At 40.4% G+C, this 26,073-nt stretch overlaps 1 protein-coding gene across 1 annotated transcript; it reads right to left on the bottom strand.

Moving 5' to 3' along the window:
• Window positions 1–959: 959 nt before the first annotated feature.
• LOC124595837 (glutathione S-transferase-like) lies at window positions 960–25,799 on the bottom strand. Its single transcript, XM_047134735.1, has 5 exons — window positions 25,654–25,799; window positions 5,801–5,948; window positions 2,354–2,521; window positions 1,795–1,937; window positions 960–1,273 (listed from the first exon to the last, which is right to left on the bottom strand). Exons 2-5 carry the CDS (start codon window positions 5,934–5,936, stop codon window positions 1,106–1,108), a joined length of 615 nt encoding a protein of 204 aa, XP_046990691.1. The 5' UTR covers window positions 5,937–5,948; window positions 25,654–25,799; the 3' UTR covers window positions 960–1,105.
• Window positions 25,800–26,073: the final 274 nt, after the last annotated feature.

Raw genomic sequence — 26,073 nt, 5'->3', positions numbered from 1 at the left:
AATGGAGTTTTAATCCTAGGTTGCTCAAATACGAAGATGACATACCAATAAAAGCTAAGTCAAATGCCATCAGGACGCAGCAGGTCATTATTGATACTTTAGTCCACGCCAATAGCTGAATGGTCAGCATGACAGACTACCGTCCTAAGGGTCCCAGGTTCGATTCGTGGCTGGGTTGGGGATTTTCTGCACTCAGGGACTGGGTGTTTGTTTTCTTAATCATTTCATCCCCATCCAGCACGCAGGTCGCCCAATGTGGGGTCAAATGTAATAAGACCTCCACAAAGGCGGCTGGACCTGCCCAGTAAGGGGCCTCCCAGCCAATAACACCAATCGCTCATTTCATTTCATTTCATCATTGATACTTTGAAGAAGTGATGCGGAAATATGAGACATGATAAGAGAAACTTGCTGATTCAAAAAATAGCCTGGGACTAAGATTAAATGTATAAATGTATTATTCACAGTATTGTAAACATGTGTAAGTCTAAACACTGTTTCTGTCTTGCTAACTTGGGCACTCTTATTGTGAAGCTGCACAACCTGTAATGCATTGACTTTCAGAACAGCACACAACAACAGATTTTAACATTTCTTCATACTTTAATGATTCATTGTATTTCACTGTCTTATGTACACACATTCATTAGCTGCAGACAAACTACCAATACAAAAAACTGAACATCAACTATATACAAAAATAATTGATTTTCTCTAAAGTAAGGTTGGCAGACTTCTGCTGCTCTGGAAGTCATCATTACGATTACATATAAATTTTCTAAAGATCTTCATTAACATTGAGAACAGGAGGATTAGAAGTAACAGGTCCTGTCATGAATCTTATTTATCATCTTTCAGTCTGTCAAGACAGTGGGTTGTGAGTGTACAGATCTGTTTCCACATAGCTTTTGAACATAATTCACACATATGAAACATTTCCAGGCACGTAAAAGATATTCAATTTAATAAGAAACTTTACTGTACTTTTTTTGCAAATACAAAAGTGTTTATCACAGTTTTAATAAGACATTCTAGAAAAATTTAATGAACAAATAATTCAGTATTATAAACAAGGAACATATCTTTTAAATAAAACAGACTGAATTCACATGTCGGATTTTGGTCTCTTGTCAACCCACTCTTTAATAGCCGGTATTTCATGTACTTTATTCTTAAGTGCAGCAAGGTTTGGATAATCTTTTGTTAGATCAAATCCAACCATAAAGTTCAGGTAGTCCAATATAGCTATGAAATACAGATCTGCCCATGAGAGCTGAAAGCAAAGATTTCACATTAACACTGCAGCATAACATATCTTATATCAAAATCGTGGTCAGTTGCAAAACAAGTCAGTGAAGTACAAAATATTACCCAACATTCTTTCAAAAGAATTTATCAACTTCATAATTCCTAGCAATTTAAATCATGATTTTGAAAAATTCTTGCAATTCTGGAAAACAATGTGTGCAACAGCTAGTTAGCCACAAATACTAAATACCCTCCTTAGCATAGTAAAAGCCTTAGTTCAGTTTGTTAAATTACTTTTTTTATGTAGTATTAAAATTGTGAACTAGTGTTTCTTGATCTGAATGCAGATGTAAGTATTATACAATTTCATATATGCTATTAGATTTCTTTTTCAGTTTTTGTGACTTAGCAATTTAATTGGATGTGACTGAGTTATTGTTGACAACCATCTCTGTCTGAATGCACCTGAAGATAACTACCATTTTTAAGATTACCGCACTTTAATCAGTATCACTACTCCACAAATTTCAATATTGTTCAGCTCACCTTGCCATTTGCCAGATAACCTCCATTTTCCTTCACCAGATTATCAAGTCTTGGCAATAAAAATGGTAGAGTTTCATTGAAGAGGGGTTCTTTTTTCTTCTCCTTCACAGCTTCATCAGTCTCATATGAATAATTTGCTATTTCTACAAAAATAATCCAACATTAAATAAAATTAATTTTGGCAGATACTTGGTTATTTTTATCTAAAAAATACGCAACTACAAAAATGAATCATTTTATTTTTACAATGGAGAACATACTCACTGATCATCATCTCAGTCACAGCTCAAATGTTTCTTTAAAATCACAGATTACTGCATAGTGTCATTTTTGCTGGGCAAATTTATGTCTTTAGAAAATTTAAAGTGTGATACTTCAGAGGTTGAACTATGGTGTTTGGCATCTTGTTTACATTTATCCATCAGTCAATCTCCACTGAATGGTGCACAATTGACTGTATTTACTCATTTTGGTGTTTATATTTCAGGCAGGAGTCTTCTTACATATGTAAATGTAAATACAAAAACAAATGGCTTCAGTGTAAAGAAACATAACTTACTCAGTCTTAGGTCTGTTACTGTATCAATAGCCATATCAATCTGGAGATCTTCCCAATCATTAGCACCAGCCAAGCCCATCTGCTTGCCTAAGTAACGGCATATAGCAAGAGACTGCCATGTCCTCTTCCCATCAATTTCAAGAACTGGAACCTGCCCGAAGGGCATTGCTAGTTAAAAGAAAAAAAAAATGTTAGCAAAAATTTCTACTGTATGAAAGACAGAGCTTTATTTTGCAATCTTAACATATACAAGAAAGCACTCTTGCTTTCTATAGATCAAAACTGTGTCAGAGTATGGCACTTTCACCCAAACACTGTAGAAATATTTTTCTTTAATATTATTGAATATTTAGTAATGAAACATAAAACAGTGGAATTCAAACCTGATGTGAGACAATAAGTCAAAATCATTGCATACCTGAAAAATATATGTACAAAAGAGACTAGATTAGAATCAGCTTTCCTTCCATAGACCCAAAAATGCAATGATTCTCGCGTGTGTGGAATATGTCAAAGTATAACACAAAAACATAAAATATTTGTAATACTCACTAACCTGACCACTTGTCAGGAGACTGTCAAAATAGGTGAATACAATGCAGTAAACTGGAACAGCTAATGTTTACAGAATTAACATGCTGTCAGAATGAAACATTCTTATGCACTATTAATAAATTTATCATACACAAAATACCTAATCTTGAGTGTTGTGACCAACTGCTGTCAAAACTGAAATCTAAAATATTTTTACTTAAGCTGGCTTAACAGTCCCTGTTAAGATATTCATCTATGGAGGAGGAGGAGTTGCCTATTGTAACGTCTCTTAGCAAAAGACATTATGTAATAAAGAGAAAGCAATATGTGTCACGTTTTGTTCTTGTATAAAATTATGTACTATTTTATTTATTTTAGATAATATCTGGCGGCGAGTACTGAAACCGCCACAGACAATACTTATTAAATATCAAACAAAGATGAGAATATGTGACTAGTATAAATAATACAGAACGAACATAATTTATCTGTCGTCTTCTTGTTACATGAGTAGGAAGAGCCTGTGACGTTATATTGTACGCTTACGTAGTATTCTTTTGTCAAGACTGTGAGAGGGACGCCATTAGACATCGCTTGGGAAAGGTGTGTAATAACTTTATTTGTTTAAATGTTTTGAATAGAGTTACTTAGTGAAACCTTGCATTATGATTTGTAATAAGCTTGCCTGGTATTTTATCCCATCCCTTTAAGAAATTTTCAGTTATTTAAACATTATTTGTGGTACAGAGCTGCGCTACGAACGAACGAGCCACCACCGCGGCGCATTCAAACTGCATTAAATGAAATCAATCATACCGCAAAGAAGCGGGCAGGTAATAGTGAATAAAAATTATTTCTTTCAGTTCTGGAATTGCAGAGCAGAGCAGCAGATTTTATGATGTGTTTTACAGGTTGACGCGGGCTGCTGATATATTTTTAACAGTGCAAAAAGATAATTTACCTCCATAACATAAAAGAAATCTTGCTGTGCGTAGTTCTGGTCTGGCAAACCTTATAGTAATAACATCTTTATCTATGACAATAGTCTCATGTTCTCGTATTAGTCGTACTTATTGGTGTTTTACTGTTAACAAAAATCCACTGCAAAATTTTGAGTTGAACAATCATTGCGTACTGTAACATCAGTATTGATAACGAAGTAATTTTCACTAACCGTTTCAATAACTATAAAGTAAGGAAGATATGTTGAACTTTACGGCGAGTAACAGTAACGAAAAAATGTTCCTTTAATAGAAAGCCAGATCCAGAACAATAAGAACAATCTATTTTGTTTTGTTGAAAATTAATGATCCAAAGAAAGTCCCAGCACACCATCACTAAAAGGTATTTTGGGGCTCTTTTCGTAGCAGCATATTTTATCTCATATTAGTTGTTACGCGAGTAATAATAAAACAAAACAAATAGTAAAGAGCCAGCGAAACTATCAAAACTCTTTCAAACTCTGTTTAAACTATGTTTTATCTGAAACCAAGCTTTTAATGGGAAATTTATTGAAAATGCGTGTTCCTGAATGTTGGACCCTTTTTGGACCAAGGTAAGTGATTTTAGGTCTCTATGTAGATTGTTCTTATTCCTAGCATTGATAATATGTCTTGAGCTATCTGTTCGAAATAAAGATGTATTACTTGCAACAAATTTCATTATGGAAAAAATATAATGAGAAGCAGCAGTTAGAATAGAAAGTTCCTTCGACAGGTTTCTACATGATCTTGAATTTACACCACAAATGATTCTCATCACACACTTTTGCAATCTAAAAATGTTCGCTCAGTTTGATGAGTTGTCCCCAAACATGATCCCATATGACATAATGTAATGAAAATAAGCGAAGTTTTTCTATATTTATATCTCCTACATCTGACATTCAAATGGCAAATACAGACTTGTTTAGGCACTTTAGCAATTCTGTGGTATGCCCTTCCCAACTGAATTTATTATCAAGTTGTAATCCCAGAAATTTAACATGACTTGCATTTAGTGGGTCTTCTCAAAGTTTAATGACAGTGAATTAGCTTAAAACCACTCAATGTCATTCAAAATTTGATTGGAAGTTATTTCTAAATCTGTATTTGACTTGCTACTCTTTGAAATATTTGTATCATCTGCAAAAAAAACTTAACATCTGGCAATGTAGTAGATGAGAGGTCATTAATGTACACAAAAAAACCAATGGACCCAAGATGGAACCTTGAAGACCATCACACGTAATTAATTCCCAGTCAGATTAAGACCGACTGCTTACTGCACAGGTGTTTCCCAATGATGCCCTTTGTTTCCTGTTAGATAGTTAAGACTTAAACCCTTTTGCAGCATTGTCGGTGACATCGTTATATTATAATTTACTTGAGAGAATGCTGTGGCTCACACAGTGAAAGGCTTTTGACAGGTTACAGAAAATGCCAGCAGCCTCTAATTTATTATCTAACGAATTAAGTACATTCTCACTACGTTTAAATAGCTTTCTCTGTATCAGAACCCTACAGAAATCCAAACTCAACCCAAAATAGTTTGGAAATGTCAAAACCCTTGACAAAAAAAATTAGATATTGTAATGTGTACCCTCCTTTTACAGAAATTGACTTTGTACATGTTACAAAAGAAAATGTGTTTGTAACTACATTTTTAATTAGTTACAACTACTTGTTTCTCACTATTAGAATAACTCACCGAAAAAGATTTCAATATTATATAAATTACATTTTTACACAACAGGTTTTTTTCTTTGTTTTTCACTATCACCTACCCAATATCATCTCACTTTACTATTTTTAGTGCACAAAATGTCTCATACAAAGTTTTACTGTTTTAGAGAGCAATTATTTTGCTAATTTTATATGAGATCAGAGATTAAATTTATTAATCCCATATGCTTAAACAAGTGTTTTTACTTACATTCTTTGACAGATGGCCATTTCTCGCTCTCACATCTTTCATCTTCAAATTCAGCTTTGCCATATGATAGAAGAAAACGAATTGGCTCACCCAGAGCCATTATAGGGAAGTAAGTTAACTTATACTTTGGTGCCATCTCTAGATCAAGCTGAAAATAAGACATATTAGACATTTGTGCCTAAAATTGGGATATATGCATTCTAGAAAGTTAGACGTAAATTGTTAGAGCAATTTATACACTATTAGTCAGTTGTTATTTAGGACTCTTCCAGTTCACTACTTTAATTCCACAGAAATCATTGATGCCATAAGAAAAAAGGGGAGCAGTGCCACATTAGCCTTTGTGAAATGATAACTGAGAAGAGGTGGTCAATTACATGGAACTCATGGCACTACAAAAGAAGAAAAGAGAATGAAGGGGCTAAACACACGAAAGCATGCAGAGAAAAAATAAATATAAAAACTATCGACAGATAACGATTATTAGAAGTCTCGAAACTGTAACATGTTGAAAGAGGGTTGAAATGGTCAAAGGCAAATTCTTGAGTAAGTCTTTAAAAGACTTTCGACTAGATGGATGTGGGAAATCCGCCAATATCCTCAAATTGCCTGTTAGGATATCTCTGACAGCCTAAGACTGACCAAAGGGCTTCAGGTTGTCAGATTGCAGAATTTGTAATTCAGACAAACTATGACTATTTGGAGCTGCGTTGCACCCCAGATATGATAGCTATTTGACTTAAATTTCACACTTTTTCCTCTGTTTTGCCGCAGGAAACGATAGTTCCGCTATCAGAGTCCAAGACAATGAATCACGGAACACTGTTTCTTCGCTACTGCAGCACCACACACACAGCTGTCTTGTATAAACATACTATGAAACGCTTGTGTATTGTGTATATGGAGTAGATAAGCGCTTTCGAAATGCAGATGAAGTCTTATTTCGGACCTTATTTTGACGCTATAAAATATGGGCAGTTGCTTTATAATGTGGGGGGGGGGATAGTGATTAATTAAAATGGTTTTCTTGTTTTCCTTTTCAGTCAGTGTGGTATCGTGAACAGATATCTGGAGATCCACTTTCTTCAGAGCAAACTTTTAAAATAATTTGTACCGACAGATTAAGAAAAAAAATCGAAACCGAGGAAACTGATGAAAGGATGGTCATTGTCACCACTGGTTGTCATTTTTGCATTGAAATGGAAAGAGGGAAGTAGAAGTCTTGTTAAGTACAAAATTTAGTACAATACGACAGATTGATGAGGCAGCAGTGTTCGCTGAAAATAAATAAATATTATGTTATGTACTAACTGTAATGGAACATGTGCTAGCTGTAGGTTTAGTTATGTGCATAAATAAAAAGGAAGCGACACAAGTGGACATGCTGGAGGACTAAATGTTACATCTGAGAAAGAGAACCTTTAAGAGAGACTCATTTTGATATCCGGTATGCAAAATAGATAAACGTGACAGGTAAGCCTGCACGCAAGGCACAGAAATAATGAGAAGAGATTTTATAAGAATATACGGCGGCTAACGTTCAAAACCATAAAAATGGTGCCCAGTTTTGAGTGTATTAAATCAAGTCAAATTCGGGAATTAAACTGTAAACGATTTATAGTTGGCGCATAGCCTCAGAATGTATATACCATAGCCGCTGAAACACTCCTAATTAGTTCCTTTAGAAATTAAAATTCACAATTCATTTATTATTATTTAGAGTTTTTGATTATACAGTTGCGACTCTACAACTGTGGACGGTATTTATTACGTCGCACTGGGATTGTTTTTATTACATGTTGGCTGTACCGGAAGGTAGGATAGTAGTTTAATTTCTCCTATCCGTTTTGGAAACATAACCGGCCCTTTTATTGACTGGAAAACACGGAAGTAAGAGGATTTAAAATAGCTATTTCTCAGTCCATAACGCGCCATTCTTCCGTTACTACAGACTAGCCTCTGACTGCTAGCATCGCTGCAACTGTCAAAATCTTGCATTTTTTGCCCTATAGAATTTGGTGGCTGTTTGTCAGACTGTGATATTATGGTCTTTCGACTTATGTTTAACTCCCATCATTAAGTATAAACGTACACCTACATTGTCGAGTTCTTCAGATAACTGAAGAAGTTTTGCCGACTAAACCAATGCATATTCAACAAGTTATCAGGGGTTTTCTTCATCGACAGACTGTTGTGATTACATTATCCAAACTGCAGTTTAATAACGAACCTATGACGAAGCGACAGAAAATATTTAGGACACTGTTTCGGCACAGTTCAGAAAAATCCAAGATATACAGTAGTGATAGTCACTTTATTTCCCGTTGGCCTCAAGCAGTGTTAAAACCGCAGTGCAGTACAATCGCTGACAGAAATGTGAGAATTATATGATGAATGAATAGTCTGCATACAGGTTAACAGGTTAGGCGCCCCCCCCCCCCTCCTCCTCGCCACTCAGACGCCTACGAATGTGCCTTTGTACAGAGACTGGCAGAATGATTGGTGGGATGTTTAAAGGGACGAAACTACTAGGTTCAAAAATGGCTCTGTACACTATGGGACTTAACATCAGTGGTCATCGGTCCCCTAGAACTTTGAACTACTTAAACCTAACTAACCTAAGGACATCACACACATCCATGCCCGAGGCAGGACTCGAACCTGCGACCGTAGCAGTGGCGCGGTTCCAGACTGTAGCGCCTAGAACCGCTCGGCCACGGCAGTTGTCGAAACGGCAGTTGTCGAAACGGCAGTTGTCGAAACGGCAGTTGTCGAAACGGCAGTTGTCGAAACGGCAGTTGTCGAAACGGCAGTTGTCGAAACGGCAGTTGTCGAAACGGCAGTTGTCGAAACGGCAGTTGTCGAAACGGCAGTTGTCGAAACGGCAGTTGTCGAAACGGCAGTTGTCGAAACGGCAGTTGTCGAAACGGCAGTTGTCGAAACGGCAGTTGTCGAAACGGCAGTTGTCGAAACGGCAGTTGTCGAAACGGCAGTTGTCGAAACGGCAGTTGTCGAAACGGCAGTTGTCGAAACGGCAGTTGTCGAAACGGCAGTTGTCGAAACGGCAGTTGTCGAAACGGCAGTTGTCGAAACGGCAGTTGTCGAAACGGCAGTTGTCGAAACGGCAGTTGTTCAAATGTGTGTGAATTCTTAAGAGACCAAACTGCTATTTGAACCCCCCACACCCCCACACACACACACACCCACACACACACACACCCACACACACACACACCCACACACACACACACCCACACACACACACACCCACACACACACACACCCACACACACACACACCCACACACACACACACCCCCACACACACACACCCCCACACACACACACCCCCACACACACACACACCCACACACACACACACACACACACACACACACACACACACCCACACACACACACACACACACACACACACACCCACACACACACACACACACACACACACACACACACACGGAAGGACTCCAACCTCCGCCAGGACCAGCCGCACAGTCCATGACTACAGCACCTTGACCGCTCGGTCCATTACATCGTCAAAGCCCGTTGGCTTTGACCAATGATGTCATACGTAAGGCAAAGATGCTGCAATGGACAATCTATGAATGGAACGGATTATACACGTAAACAAATGGATGTAGTATGCCATAAAATAATACATTTAATGCGAATATTATTTACGCGCGAATTTCATTTAAACGAGTTTAAGATGACTGAAATAAATAAGAACATGAGAGCCATCACGAGCGCATATATTATGTAATATAATAGAACAGCGTTGTGTAGAACCTGTTGCCAGTGATGTGGAAGCCGGAGTATACCGTTAGCAGAGCCAGTTCTATTATATTTTCCACACGTACTGCAAAAGCGATCTAAATAATGAATTCTCGAATAGTTGGAATCGGTAACTAGAAGCAACCTATGTAGGAGGTCATTTCTAATTACAGATTCCAATATTACTGTTTGTTGCGCAAAAATCTTATATCAGAAACGTGGTAAAAAAGATCTTGTTACTGAACTACAGAATAGTACTATACTTAAAAAAATGAAAATCTTTACACAAATTACTGCACATGCAAAGAAATAAAATGCAGAGAAGACCAAACCTTGCAACCGATAACTATACTACACGAAAGTCACACCAGCTGCAGTAGCTCCAAATAACACTCAGTGAAATCGATACACCAGGAGTGACAGTAAAATTAAGACAAGTGAAGCAAAACATGAAAAAGGAAAACATATTATAGTGGCTGCATAAAAAGAAAGATACCGCATATGAAATTCCAAAGGAGTCAAAGATCGAGGCTGACAAGAACGAAATAAGAATATAACAAGAAGTAATAATGTTAGGTCAAACGGTTACGAAAGAAGCAAAATCAAGAATAGCTAATGAAAAAATAATAAAACACAAACTCCCTCCATCAGAGGCAAAATTTTAAAATAAATACTTATAAATCACGACTACTTTCATTAACAAAAGATGCCGAAAACAAATTACGAGATGAAAACAAAACAATGTACATCGAATTTTTAATATACGAGCGTAACGAGGAAATCCATATAAATCATTTAACGTTCATCGACAGCAATCTGCGGCACAAACTAAATAACATCACACATTACGTCATTGGTCAAAGCCGACGGGTGGTATCTGACATCATCGCATATAACGCAACAGCGTCAGAGTTTGTATGCTTCGACTTCCCCGAAAAGAATGATTTATCGATGAATGCAATGTGCGATCTTATGAACTTAATCATATCACTTGGATATAAACATTTGAGAAAATGTGCGATTCTATATTTACGGAACATTTTCCTTTAGTAACCGTTTATGTCCTGTTGTAACTCGCGCGCATATCCAGTATATGCAAGTCACACAAATTGTACAGGTGCTTCAGGATGAAAGTCAACATAACAAACCCAAATTCTATTGTGTAAATTCAAGTCCGTTAGTCTGAGAATAGTAACCAACGTCTAAATCCCATATAAGGACATGCCTGGAAAAATGTGCGTTTACTTACGTAATTTCGTCCGAGTAATCTGAACAGCACTTCAATGACGCAGTTACTTTACAAATATAAGATCCTTCGACGCACGCAATAGCTTCCTCACATTTCACAAATAACTAACAGCTTTGAAAATGTTTCGTTTGTCTTTCAAAGAAATGCAGATTGTTTTGTGTTGCGTTAGTCTATTGTTTCAGCATTTTTGTAACTAATTTCGGAACTATTCAGAGATCTATCCAATATCTATATCGGATATTGCGCAAAAGAAATCGAAAATAGCATCTGAATGCGATATAAGTGAACGTCAATAGTCTTGAATACATTTCGTTCGAAGATTTAAAAGTCAAAGATAGCCGAATGTTCTAAGATCTTCAATAAAATCAGTGATCTCTCTATTGCTTGGATGCACATTTCTGATCTGAGAGCATGAACTTCGACGTGACTGCAGATTGTCATCTGCATTTGGCGCGATCTTTTAATTCGTCAAAATATCCACCAGTCTGTAGGTGATGAGGAATTCTTTACTTATTTATGGCTTTGAACTTTATATCAATATACGATGAATAGGCTGATGTGGCAGCAAAATCAGAAAGTCATTTCATTTTGCATTCTTGTGAAATTTGCCGGCCGGTGTGGCCGAGCTGTTCTAGGCGCTACAGTCAGGAACCGCGCGACCGCTACGGTCGCAGGTTCGAATCCTTCCTCGGGCATGGATGTGTGTGATGTCCTTAGGTTAGTTAGGTTTCAGTAGTTCTAGGTTCTAGGGGACTGATGACCTCAGACGTTGAGTGCCATAGTGCTCAGAGCCATCTGAACCATTTTTTTTCTTGTGAAATTTCGTGGGAACCATGTTGTAACTAGGCAAGGAATGAAATACGATTATCTTTGGCCGGAACGTTCACTTCACACAGCCGAGTTCGCCACTCAGATAGTATAGGGGTCACTGAATAAAATGCACAAACACCCTACAAAACTGAGCACGTTTTAACAGATTTGTATAGCGTTACTACGTATGCGACAATTTCCCTGTGCTGTCTGACTAAAGGAACCCATTATTCCTTCATATTTAAAATTTGCCTAATGAAAAAACCATTGCATTTTCATCTGGATACAAACTATGGTGACTTTTCTGTAGTAAAATGTGTTCTAAGAAGAAAACAACAGTCAATTATGTCACTTTTCACGCATTTATACAAAATACAAGGTGACAATTTTTTAACTATGTAGTTGTTGTCTTCAGTCCTGAGACTGGTTTGATGCTACTCTATCCTGTGCAAGCTTCTTCATCTCCCAGTACCTACTGCAACCTACATCCTTCTGAATCTACTTAGTGTATTCATCTCTTGGTCTCCCTCTACGATTTTTACCCACCACGCTGCCCTCCAATACTAAATTGGTGATCCCTTGATGCCTCAGAATATGTCCTACCAACCGATCTCTTCTTCTAGTCAAGTTGTGCCACAAATTCCTCTTCTCCCCAATTCTGTTCAATACCTCATTAGTTATGTGATCTACTCATCTAAACTTCAGCATTCTTCTGTAGCACCACATTTCCAAAGCTTCTATTCTCTTCTTGCCTAAACTATTTATCGTCCACGTTTCACTTCCATACATGGCTACACTCCATACAAATACTTTCGAAACGACTTCCTGACACTTAAATCTACACTCGATGTTAAATTTCTCTTCTTCAGAAACGCTTTCCTTGCCATTGCCAGTCTGCATTTTATATCCTCTACTTCGACCACCATCAGTTATTTTGTTCCCCAAATAGCAGAACTCCTTTACTACTTTAAGTGTCTCATTTCCTAATCTAATTCCCTCAGCATCACCCGATTTAATTCGACTTCATTCCATTATCCTCGTTTTGCTTTTGTTGATGTTCATCTTACACCCTCCTTTCAAGACACTGTCCATTCCATTCAACTGCTCTTCCAAGTCCTTTGCTGTCCGACAGAATTACAATGTCATCGGCGAACCTCAAAGTTTTTATTTCTTCTCCATGGATTTGAATACCCACTCCAACTTTTTCTTTTGTTTCCCTTACTGCTTGCTCAACATACAAATTGAACAACATCGGAGATAGGCTACAACCCTGTCTCACTCCCCAACCACTGCTTCCATTTCATGCCCCTTGACTCTTGTACCTGCCATCTGGTTTCTGTACAAATTGTAAATAGCCTTTCGCTCCCTGTATTTTACCCCTGCCACCTTCAGAATATGAAAGAGTATTCCAATCAACATTGTCAAACGCTTTCTCTAAAGGTACGTTGTCCAAGACGCGACGCACACTAGCGACTGCGACGGGTCGCTACGTGACGTCAGAAGTTGTCTGCTGGCGCATGCGCAGTTCGAGTTTGGGATGCGACGCGCGACTGTTGCGGCAGCTGCCGCAGCACTGCACCAGTGAGCAGTGTTGCGACGGAAGTCGCACGACACAAAGACGTACGGCTGCCAGAAAGATGTCGAGCCAGTCAAGGAAAACTGAAATGAGCCACTCACAGGATGTGATGCTCTGTGAGCTGGTCTCGCAACATCCTTGCCTTTACGATTTGAAGAACCCTAAATATAGAGACACTATGTTCAGAGACCTAATTTGGGAAGAAATTGGTGCACAGTTGAAACTGGCAGGTGAGTGAAATATATAATATTTTCCCATTAACGCAAATTTTTCAGGCCTGTAATGAAAATCAGTATAATCCATGCAGATGTAGAATTAGAATGATGAAAATGAACTTGAAGGTCAATTTTCGCATTACTCTTTTTTGTGACGATAAAAATTGAAAACGTCAAGTACATTATAAAATGAACAATCTAAAGTACAACGAGAAAGTTACATTTTATAATACCTTCACTTTGAAAGTAAACGGTAGATTGGTGTCTTGATACCTTCTAGTTGTGAAAAACCACCACCAGATTGTTGTACAGCTTTCTGTAATCAATAGATGTTCTTTTCTGAGGAAGGCGTTTCTCAACAGATTGCGCAAACAGTATGCTGCAATAAGTAATTTGTCACATTCACTTCAATTCATTGGTAGAAGATGGTGCTCAAAAAACTTGTGCCAAAAGTGCACTACTGTTTTACAAGGCCCTTCTGGTCTAACACAGTTCACAATTGAAATTCGTCTTTTGTAAATCCTGGAGTCATCTTTTGAGTGCAGCTTGGCAAGATTAAATGTTCATGTCATCCATAACGATGTATGCTGTCAGAATATAACAATATGGAAGTTCATTTGGATGGGAATAAAGATTCAGTCGGCTATGAAAGTTGCCTTAGCTTGTTCCAAAAGTTTCTGCATGGGAGAAACTGATAAGTATAATTTGGGGAAATTTTGTGAACAAGCACGGACATTATTTCTTCCACATTTCTGCCAGTGTATACTGTAGACGTTCAGAATCAAAATTCTAGAGATGTTTAAGGTGTAACCCTATCTTGTTGTCAAGAACTTTAAACAATGCAATGACGCTAGCGTGCGCTTATTGTTAATAAACCTATCTTTCATTGGAATTTTCGGTGAAATGTGCAAAAACAGATGGAGGAACATTCGGGACTCGTATCAGAGAAATAAACGAGAAAGAAAGCTTGGAACAGGTTCAAATGCCTCAGCAAAACCAAGAAAATGGGTTCTGCTTGATCACTTGGCTTTAAGAAACCTACATTTCGTGGCATTTTAAATGAAATTGTCAAGAGCATATGGAGAAATATTAGTAACTCATACCGGAGAAATATGACATAAAATGGTTTCATTAGGTCCAAATGTGTCAGCGAAACAAAACAAATGCACTCTCTATCGTGTGATGACCACACGATTCTCGTTGCGCGTCGACAGAACTGGCGGCTAGTCGCGACGCTCCCGGAGATATATGAGCCCAAATCTCGGAAACAGAGATCGATATCATTCTGATCTCAACTTTAAAAATAATTGCGATATGTTAGCTTCTTTTCATCGGCAACGATGGATGACCTAACGTGAACCATACGTAAAGTAGCCAGCGACCACATTTTTCACTGTACACAATTCAAATTTTATGCAGTAGGTTACTTGTAAATTAAGTATCGGAATAACTGTGACGAATATCGGAAAAATAGACACCTCATTATCGAGCTGTGATGTGAAACTGTAAGATACGCAAACATCAATTTTTTGTGCCTTTTACTTTCCTCACAATTGATAGAGAAGTAATATACAGCGAAAAAAAAACACGCAAAACCGGAAGAGATACTTCTCAATTTTTTAAAGTAAAAGGAGAATCTGTATCGAAAAACTAACTCTGGGAGCCGATGTAACTTTGTTGCATTAACATACAGTATTTTTTACAGCAAGATAATCGGAATTCTTATTTTTCATATGTATTTGAATCCGCCGCCGGCGACCGGAGCTTGGGAAACAGCGACGACTCCAGTCGTGTTGCGGTCGTGTCGCCGTCTGCCAGGGTGGGAAAAGAGGAGGGGGCAGCGTCGCAGTCGCAGCCAACTGTCGCGTCTTGCACAACGTAACTTAAGTCTACAAATGCTAGAAACGTAGGCTTGCCTTTGAAAATAAAATCGTCATAACGTCTGAACAGTTTGCGTTAGGACGTACAAACTGAAGGGTTGGCCGCAGAGCGTGATGGGAATTAGTATCGTTTGGTTTTGTGACGAAGCCCACCACTTTGATATGGATGAGTTCATCAACAAGCAAATTGGCGCATTTGGTGGGCTCGGAATCAGCATTTCGCGATCCAGAAGTCTCTTCACCCTCGACGGGTGACTGACTGGTGTGCAATATTTATTGATGGCAGAGTGACTACCGAACAGTACGTGAAGTTTTGGAAGATGATTTCATCCCAATTATTCAAAGTGACCCTGATTTCGACAAGACCCCATCGAAGCAGGAGTGAGTGTGATGTCCTGGAGGAGCACTTTGGAGACTGCATTCCGGCTCTGGGGTACTCAGAGGCCATAGGCACTAGCTCGACTGGCCGCAATATTCTCCGGATTTGAACACATGCGACTCCGTTTTGGGAAGCTATATTAAAGAAAAGGTGTACAGCAATAATCTCAAAACCACTGCTGAGCTGAAAACAGCCGTTAAGGAGGTCATCGACTGCATCGATGTTCCGACGACTTCAGAACTTCGCTATTCGTCTGCGCCACACTATCGCAAATCAGGGCAGGTGTATCAAACATGTCATAACTTAAATCCGAATGTCTGTAGTGACGTTCACATGTTGAATGAAGTGTGTGCACGCCGTAGTTTGCAACTAATTTACTTTTTCCATATAGTTAAATAATTGTCACCCTGTACTTTGCGTGCTCTTATGTGGTGGCGTGTTGCACAAGCCTATCATTCCCATTACCGATGAAATGGTCTTGTTCAGTCACACTTCAGTCAGCTCTTGGCGAGAAGTTATCGCACTTATAACTACACTACTGCCTATTACAATTGCTACACCAAGAGGAAATGCAGATTATAAACGGGTATTCATTGGACAAATATATTATACTAGAACTGACATGTGATTACGTTTTCACGCAATCTGGGTGCATAGATCCTGAGAAATCGGCACCCAGAATAACCACCTCTGGCCGTAATAACGGCCTTGATACGCCTGGGCATTGGGTGAAACAGAGCTTGGATGGCGTGTACAGGTACAGCAGCCCATGCAGCTTCAACACAATAACACAGTTCAGCAACAGTAGTGACGTATATTGTGACGAGCCAGTTGCTCGGCCACCATTGACCACACGTTTTCAGTTGGTGATAGATCTGGAGAATGTGCTGGCTATGGCAGCAGTCCAACATTTCCTGTATCCAGAAAGGCCCGTACAGGACCTGCAACATGCTGACGTGCATTATCCTGCTGAAATGTAGCGTTTTGCAGGGATCGAATGAAGGGTAGAACCACATCTGAAATGTAACGTCCACTGTTGAAAGTGCCGTCAATGCGAACAAGAGGTGACCGAGGCGTGTAACCAGTGGTATCCCATACCATCACGCCGGGTGATAGGCCAGTATGACGATGACGAATACACGCTTCCAATGTGCGTTCATCGCGATGTCGCCAAACACGGATGCGACCATCATGATGCTATAAATAGAACCTGGATTCATCCGAAAAGATGACGTTTTGATATTCGTGCACCCAGGTTCGTCGTTGAGTACACCATCGCAGGCGCTCCTGTCTGTGATGCAGCGTCAAGGGTAACAGCAGCCATGGTCTCCGAGCTGGTAGTCCGTGCTGCTGCAAACGTCGAACTATTCGTGCAGATGGTTGTTGTCTTGCAAACGCCCTCACCTGTTGAGTCAGGGATCGAGACGTGGCTGCACGATCCGTTACAGCCATGCTTGTCATCTCGACTGCTAGTGATACGAGGCCGTTGGGATCCAGCACGGCGTTCCGTATTACCATCCTGAACCCATCGCTTCCATATTCTGCTAACAGTCATTGGATCTCGACCAACGCGAGCAGCAACGTCGCGATATGATCGACCGCAATCGCTATAGGCTACAATCCAACCTTTGTCAAAGTCGGAAACGTGATGGTACGCATTTCTCCTCCTTACACGAGGCATCACAACAACATTTTACCAGGCAACGCCGGTCAGCTGCTGTTTGTGTATGAGAAATCGGTTGGAAACATTCCTGGTGTCAGCACGTTGTAGGTGTCGCCACCGGCGCCAACCTTGTGTGAACGCTCTGAAAAGCTAATCATTTGCATACCTCAGCATATTCTTCCTATCGGTTAAATGTCACGTCTGTAGCACGTCATATTCGTGGGGTGTAGCAATTTTAATGGCCAGTAGTATAAATTCAGTCGCGTCAAATTGAATCGTCTCGCAACTTCGCATCACAAAATCATTCTTACCTAAACGAGCATTGGAGTGTTGTTTGACAACAGGCGTTTTAAATCTACCCAGAATTTTGCATTTGCGGAGGTGACAAATGAAGTGGAATGAAGGACAACAAAAAATTTACGAACATTCATACTTAACCCGTTGACTTCCGCTAGCCAGTGATTGACGTTTCACCGCCAGGGGAGGCCAGGTACACGGCGGTCGACGCGTTAAACGTGTTAGCGCCCTCTGTTCCTCTCTCCAGATATACAGGGTGTCCGAAAAGTCTTTCCCTGATTACATAAATTGATAACTCAGGCTAGAAGTAAGATACAAATACGAAACTTTTGTCGAATTGTTTACAACTATCAGAGTTTTTCTTCTGTTTTAGGTTCGCAGTACGTAAGTAGTGGATGAAGTGCAGTGCCCAAGAAGCCATGTTAACCAATCAGGAGAAAGCACAGTGTGTCCTGTGGTACCATGAGACACGATCACCAACCACAGTGCAGAGACACTTCCAGACAACATTTGGAAGGAATCCACCTGATGTCAAGAGCATTAAAGCCTGGTATGAGAAGTTCAAGAACACAGGAGCGATTGCTGACCTTCCGAGGTCTGGTCGACCAAGAACCTCAGCAGACAGGCTGGAAGCTGTAAGGCAGTCTTTTCTCTGAAGTCCGAGAAAGCGGTGCGCAGGGCCTCACGTGAATTACAGATACCAAAAAGCTCTCTCCATGACATTTTACAGAAACGTTTATTGTTGCGTGCATACAAAGTGCAAATCGTTCAGGCCTTGTTGCCCATTGACAGTACACGTCGATAGGACTTTGCGGTCGAAATGCCATCGCGTATTGAGGACGATGATGGTTATCTCAGACGAATTACCTTTTCCGACGAAGCGACCTTTTTTGTCAGTGGAGTAGTGAATCGCCATAATGTGCGCATTTGGGGTTCACAACCCCCTGGCGAGGTCATGGAGTGCACCAGAGGCAGTCCAAAGGTGAATGTTTAGTGCGCTATTGCACGATCGAATTATCGGACCATTCTTCGGTGAGGCTACTATCACATCTGCAGTGTATCTGGACATGTTGCAACTGTTTGCTGTACCTCAGCTGCTTCAGTATCACCCCTATGTCTTGTTTCAGCAAGACTGTGCACCGCCTCATTGGGGTTTGGACGTCCGTGCCTATCTCGATAGGACCTTTCCTGGGCGATGGATTGGTCGTGATGGGCCAACTGTTCTTTGGTTCTTTTTATGGGGTTATGTCAAGGACGAGGTCTACCGAACACGTGTGCCAGATCTTAAAACCCTGTGGCAAAGGATAACCACAGTCGTTGAATCGATCCCTCCAGTGATGTTGGCTAATGTGTGGCCGGAAACTGAATATCGCCTAGATGTGCTACGTGCTATCAAGGGTGCTCATGTGGAAGTTTACTGATGTGTGAAAAAAACTGACAGTTTGTAAACAATTAGACACCAGTTTCATATTTGTATCTAGCCTGAGTTATCAATTTATGTAATCAGGGCAAGACTTTTCGGACACCCTGTAATTTGAATCTTACATAAGCTCTTTTGCTCTGAAGCTGCATTTGATGTGAATATAGCACTTGCAAACGTTTAAATTTCTCTACCTCATCTTGGTGATGAGCAGAGAATTTTGCTTCGACCAGTGACTGGCATTTGCCAGATAGAGGCGTACACAAATGGGAACCTGGCGGCTCCTTGTATGCTGCTACTTCGGCTGTGCAGAATCTTATCCAAACAGGAATCTTCCCAGGACTCGAAAATTTCTAATATTTGAAGGTAACACCGAACACCAGCCCTAATAAAAATAAAGAATAGTTTTGACAAGCTTGGACACTGTAGCAGGGCTGCCGTACGTTCGGGTTTCCCTGATTAGTCCTGGTTTTGCGGGAGTCTAGGGCGGGCGGGGGGGGGGGGGGGGGCGGCTATAGTATTGTTCGCTATATCCCTACATTGTTTCCCTTTTTTTTCCTTTCCTTTCCTTCATCAGGAAAAATTCGACTCACTGAAAACTGATTTTAACAAATCTTAGAGTTAGTTTCGATTGTTAGTTTTATGTTAAAGACCATTGACAAGCGTGTTGATCCTATACAAATATTCTGCACACTTATTTATGGAGGATAATGAGAAGCCGCCGAAAACGTACTTCAGCATCGCCACGCCACTGCTCTGGACGCTTGTATGCAGTATGAGAGTGTTTCAAGTAAGTTTCACCCCACCCATCCCTGCTACGAACACATGTCTCGATAGTGCTGTAAACCAACTTCCGCGAGTTTTGAGCACTGAAATACGAGGAAACATTTTCCTCTTTATGTTCCCGGTCACCACAGGAAACCGGCTGTCAGCCAATTTCTCGACGACAGCATGTTTGTTTACCGGAAAATATTTATGAAATGATAAATGGACACCCTAGCTGCAAACAGGCGTTGATATACTTCATTGGGGACATGCTGAAAATGTGTGCCCCGACCGGCACTCGAACCCGGGATCTCCAGCTTACATGACAGGCGCTCTATCCATCTGAGCCACCGAAGGCAGAGGATAGTGCGCCTGCAGGGACTTATCCCTTTGCACGCTCCCCGTGAGACCCACATTCCCAACATGTCCACACCACTACATTCGTAGAGCGCCTAATAGATGTTTGCCCATCATACTCACTACTCGTGGCAGATTAACCTACCTAGTCCCGTAGGAGTTCGGGCATAGCGTGTGCGTGTGGTGTGGACATGTTGGGAATGGGTCTCACGGGGAGCGTGCAAGGGTATGTCCCTGCAGGCGCACTATCCTCTGCGCCCTCGGTGGCTCAGATGGATCGAGCGTCTGTCATGTAAGCAGGAAATGCCGGGTTCGAGTCCTGGTTGGGGCACACCTTTTCAACATGTCCCCAATGAAGTATATCAAAGCCTGTTTGCAGCTAGGGTGTCCACTTAATTATCATTTCATTTCTAGCAAGGCTGTTTGGTCATCAACGGTAACTGTTCTTTCGGGAACAGATACTACCGTCATACATAGGGAAAATATATATTTCATATTCTACATCTATACTCTGCAAACCACCAAGAGGTGCCTGGCCGAGGGTGCGTTCCATTGTACCAGTTGTTAGGGTTTCTTCCAGTTCCATTCACGTATAGAGCGCGAGAATAATGATTGAAGGCGTCCAGCAGTTATTCTAATCTTATCCTTACGATCACCAGCTAGCCGTCCGCCCCCTGTAGCTGAGTAGTCAGCGTAACAATGTCAAACCGAAGGGTTCGATTTCCGGCTGGGTCGGAAATTTTCTCCGATCAGGGACTGGGTGTTTTGTTGTCCTAATCGTCATTTCATCCCCATCGACACGCAAGTCGCCGAAGTGGCGTCAAATCGAACGACGTGCACTTGGCGAACGGTCTACCCAACGGGAGGCCCTAGCCACACGACATTTACATTTTAACAGGTGGCCAATATGTAGGTGGATGGTTGAATATTCCTAGAGTAATCATTTAAAGAGACTGTCTCCGGATAATTTACGTCCCTCTTGAAAAGTCTTCCAATTCAGTATCTCTGTGACTGTCCCACGGATTAAACAAACCTGTAACCATTCGTGTTGCCCTTCTCTCCATACGTTCAATATCCCTTGTTAGTACTATATGTTAGCAATATTCTACAACAGACCGCACGAGTGATTTGTAATCAATCTCCTTTGTAGATTGATTCCATTTCCCCAGCATTCTAACGGTAAACCGAAGTTTACCACCTGCTTTACTCATTCCTGAATCTAAGTGTTCATTCCATTTCATATCCCTACAAAGCATTACAACCAGGTATTTGTATGAGTTGGTTGATTCCAACACTGACTCATCGATGCTATAGTCACAGGACATTAAGTTGTTTTCTTTTTGGGAAGTGCAAAATTTTACATGTCTGAACATTTAAAGCAAGTTCCCCGTCTCTGCACCACTTTGAAATCTTAAAATCTGACTATTTGTGCAGCTGCTTTCGGATAGTACTATTAATATTGTCTGCAGGGTCATTAAGATACAATATGAACAGCAAGACACCCGAAGTTACTTCTACATCTGACGATGACCCTCCATCCAAGATAACATGTTGAACCCTCCCTGTCAAAAAGTTCTCGATCAAGTAACAAATTTCACTTCATGCCCCCATATGATCGTGCTTTTGATAATAAGCGTAGGTTTGGTACCTAGTCAAATGCTTTTAGGAAATCAAGAAATACATTGTCAACCTGATTGCCTTGATCCAAATCTTGCAGTATGTCAGTTGAGAAAAGTGCGAGTTGGATTTCACATGATCGAGGTTTGCGAAATCCTTGCTGGTCGGCATTTAGGTCATTCTGTTCAAGGTACCTCATTATATTTGAGCTCAGAATATGTTCTAAGATTCTACAATAAATATATGTCGAGGGCATTGTACAGTAATTTTGTGGATCATTCCACTAGCCTTTTTTTTAGCCGGGTGCGACCTCTTCCTTTTCCAAGAACTGAGCACTTTTTTTTGTTACAGGGATCTACGATAGATTTTAGTTAGAAGAGGGGCTAACTCAGCCGCAAATTCAGTGGAATCTGGCAGATTCCGTGAGGCCCTGCAGCTTTGTTCAATTTTAACGATTTGAGCTGTTTCTGACCACCTCTGTCACTGATACTTATTTCATTCATCTTTACAGTGGTACGAGGATTACACTGGCGCAATCCTCCTGGGTTTTCCTTTGTAAAGGAACGTTTTAAAACTGAGTTAATCATTTCAGCTTTTGCTTTGCTACCCTCAATTTCAGCTCCTGTCTTATTCGCTAGGGATTGGACACTAACGTTGGCGCCAATAGCAGTCTTTACTACGAGAACTTTGTATTTTGTAAAATCATTTGACAATATTCTGTTACGGTAGTCCCTGAAGGCATCACGCACTGCTCTCTTCACAGCCAAATGCGCTTCACTCAGCATCTCCATTTATAGCACTACGCTTTGTTTTACACCTATTACGCAGTAATCTGTTTCTTTCGAAATTTCTTTACAGTTACAGTGTATCATGGAGGTTTCCCTCCCACTAGGAATTTTTCTTCTGAGTGCATGTCTATGCAGTCCGTGGTCAACTATATATATATAGCTTACTGAACTTGACATAGTTGACAACTAGCAAATATGATAAAACCTATAAAACCGGCATACTAAAAATAGGGACTTCATTACTAAGTTTTTTTTACAAAAAAAACTAGTAGTTTTTCCGTACGAACCAACAAGCACGATCACCTGGTGCTTCGGGAATAACCCGTAGCATCTTTAACAAGGAAATGTCAATAACTAAAACGAGGGTTTCAGTATGATTAACAACCGAAAGTCTAACAATATGAACGTAATTACTGATCACATCAGTGCAGCATTTAATCAATCCCTAGTGCAGCATTTAATCAATCCCTAACTTAACTGTAGCTATACTTTTATAAGCCAGCGTCGTGCAGTCCTAGTTTGCGTCCCGTCTCATATCGTCTACAGAACATTAAATCTCGCAGTAACTAATTTTATCCATCACACAAAATGAAGCCAACAGCCTTCACCCACACAGAATCAAATCATACCTTCTTGGGATGAAAATCGTTTCAGCATGTAACACGCCAGCCTCAGTTGCAAATAGAAACCAAACTTTACCCAGGTTTCAGCCAAAATAATTTGGCCTTCTTCAGAAGCGAGAGACACTCAACTGCTGCATGCCAAAGTTTGGCCATGTCAAGTGTAAGACTGTAGCACCGTAATAACTAGTCATAATCTACATTACTTGGGCTGAAGAAAAACAGCAGGCTCCACTACGCGGACGAGGTCGATAGGCTGCGAGAGCTGCAGCTCGTCCGCGCAGTGGGGCCACTGTTTCTTCAGCCCAAGTAATGTAGATTATGACTAGTTATTACGATGATACAGTCTTATACATGACAATGTGGTTTTGGACAAGCTGGCGACTATAATGAGGGGAAAAGAGTGGACTGGAAAACCAGAAGACTTGTAAACTCATATCTTAATCAAGAAGTTTCAATCAAAGTGAGAGGAGGAAGGACAAACTGGATCGGACTAGGAAAAGGAGTAAGAAAAGGATGCTGTCTATCACCTACTCTTTTCAACCTCTACTTGAAAAATATGATTGACCAATGCTCATTAGATGACAAAGGTGTAGAAATTGGAGGAAGAAGAGTAGGGCGTTTGAGGTTTGCTGATGACATGGTCCTAGCTACAGGGGAAAAAGAATTACAGGATTTGGTGGACACCATTGAAACTAACGGAAAAAAATATGGAATGAAAATTAACACAAATAAAAGTATTGGCACTAGGAGGAAATAAGGAAATAATCATGCTGAATGGAGAAATACTAGAACAGGAGCAAAATTTTAAGTATCTTGGAAGCAGGATAGACACCGACTGGAAGTGCACCACAGAAATTAAAACAAGGATAGCAATGGCAAAAGGGGCATTTTATAAGAAAAGGACAATTTTCTGCAGCGGTCTGGACAGAGAACTCAGGAAGAGACTCATAAAATGTCTTGCGTGCAGTGTTGTTCTATATGGCGCTGAAACATGGACTATGAAGAAGAAAGACAGAAAGGCTGGAGACTTGAGATCTGGAGATGGCGGAGGCTGGAAAGAATAAGTTGGATAGACAGAGTAAAAAATGAAGAGGTATTGCAAAGAGTGGGAGAGAAAAGTTACTAGATGTAATAAAGAGAAGAAAAAGAAATTGAATTGGGCATACATTAAAAAGAATGACGGACTGATAAAAACAGTTTTAGAAGGTTATGTAGAAGAGAAAAGGAAGCGAGGAAGGAAGAGATTCCAGATACTGGATGACATGATGGACGGTACAACATAGAGCACCATTTAAGAAGGAAGCAATGGATCGCAGAAAATGGAGAGGCAAAGGACCTGCTAATATAGCAGATAACTGATGATGATGACTTGACATGGACAAACTGTGGCATGCAGTAGTTCAGTCTCACTCGCTTGTGAAGAAGGTCAAATTATTTTGGCTGAAACCTGAGTAAAGTATGGTTTCCATTTGCAGCTGATGTTGACGTGTTACATGTTCATGTATCACAGATGCTGACAAGGCTGCACGGTGTTAAAAATTCTTAAAAATCGTTTGAGGTATGTAATAGTCCGCCCCTAACGCAAGGCTTTGACGTTATGTACAATTTTTTTTTTATAGAATTTCAGAACAAACTTTCAATACAGACAGAAATAGTGTGTGTCCAGTGGGATCATTTTGCATTTTAGGGTAGAAAGTGTACCACGAAAAAAAGCAGACGAACATTTTCATTGTTGAATATACGATTTTATCTGTGGTCTGTGCACAGCGATGTAATTCTCTACTACATTCAGTAGTCTTAAGTCTGTATTTTTGCCTGTAGGCTTATCTCGGTGCTGTTACCCTTGTGCCCAGCCAAGTATATTTCACATATTACATTGCTTGCTTTTGCTGAGCAGTTAGAAACAACGTATGAATATCGTAGAGCCTAGTATTTGTTTACAGGGAAGTGAAAAGTTATTCAGTACGTTGTTTCAAATTTTGTATACAATTCTAGTTTAGTTAATGGAATATACGTGTAGGTCGTTTAACGCTGCCACCATTGACAGTGTAACGTCAACTACGAGTGCATGCGAAGTGATAAGCTTCCGAATGGGTTAGATGAAAACGGAAATTACGTAAACAGAGGCAGTCAACAGCAAAGAATGCATTGCATGTGAAACTTATGGACTGCATTTGAACTAATGGTCTACCACCGCTCAGTACGACCACAATATACGTTATGTACGGCAACGCACATATTTCCAGTTAGCACATAAGTATAATACTTCATATGTAAGCTGGAGCCGCAACAAACGGAATACTGATCACGATCGAATTTCAGTTACAAAGCAATCATGCGTAGGTGGTTAACAAGAACGTCAAGTTTCCGAAGCCGTTATTGTGATTAACTATAATGATGTCAAAGACTAGTAAGACACTTACCTGCTTGTGCCGGCGACTTAGGTGCTCCTTGCTTCTGCTGTGGCCTGAAACTGTGGCGCTCGACTAGTCAACTGTCCGCAGCAATACAAAACACGCTGTGGAGCTGTCCGGGAGTGGAGGGGCGGCGGAATGTTGCAACGTTAGCGTAAGAGGGGTCGGGTGGGGAGGGGAGGGGAGGGGATGCGAAGGGAAACAGCCGTACCTACCGCCGTCCAAAGATGACCTACAGTTGTCCCACACTCCCGCGCCGTGCTGCGTGGCTATGCAATTAATCGCACTTGTAGACCACAATCCCTCTGAATTATTGAGATCCTTGGTAAAACCTATAATGACAGAACTCTTCCACCTAATATGCAACATACGAGGGCAATCCCAAAAGTAAGGTCTCCTATTTCTTTTTATAAGTACATAGACCTGTTT

Source organism: Schistocerca americana, chromosome 2 (genome assembly GCF_021461395.2).
Source record: "Schistocerca americana isolate TAMUIC-IGC-003095 chromosome 2, iqSchAmer2.1, whole genome shotgun sequence".
Lineage (NCBI taxonomy): Eukaryota > Metazoa > Arthropoda > Insecta > Orthoptera > Acrididae > Schistocerca > Schistocerca americana.
The sequence above is the reverse complement of the archived record's forward strand: the minus strand, read 5'-3'. Positions and strand labels throughout refer to the sequence as shown.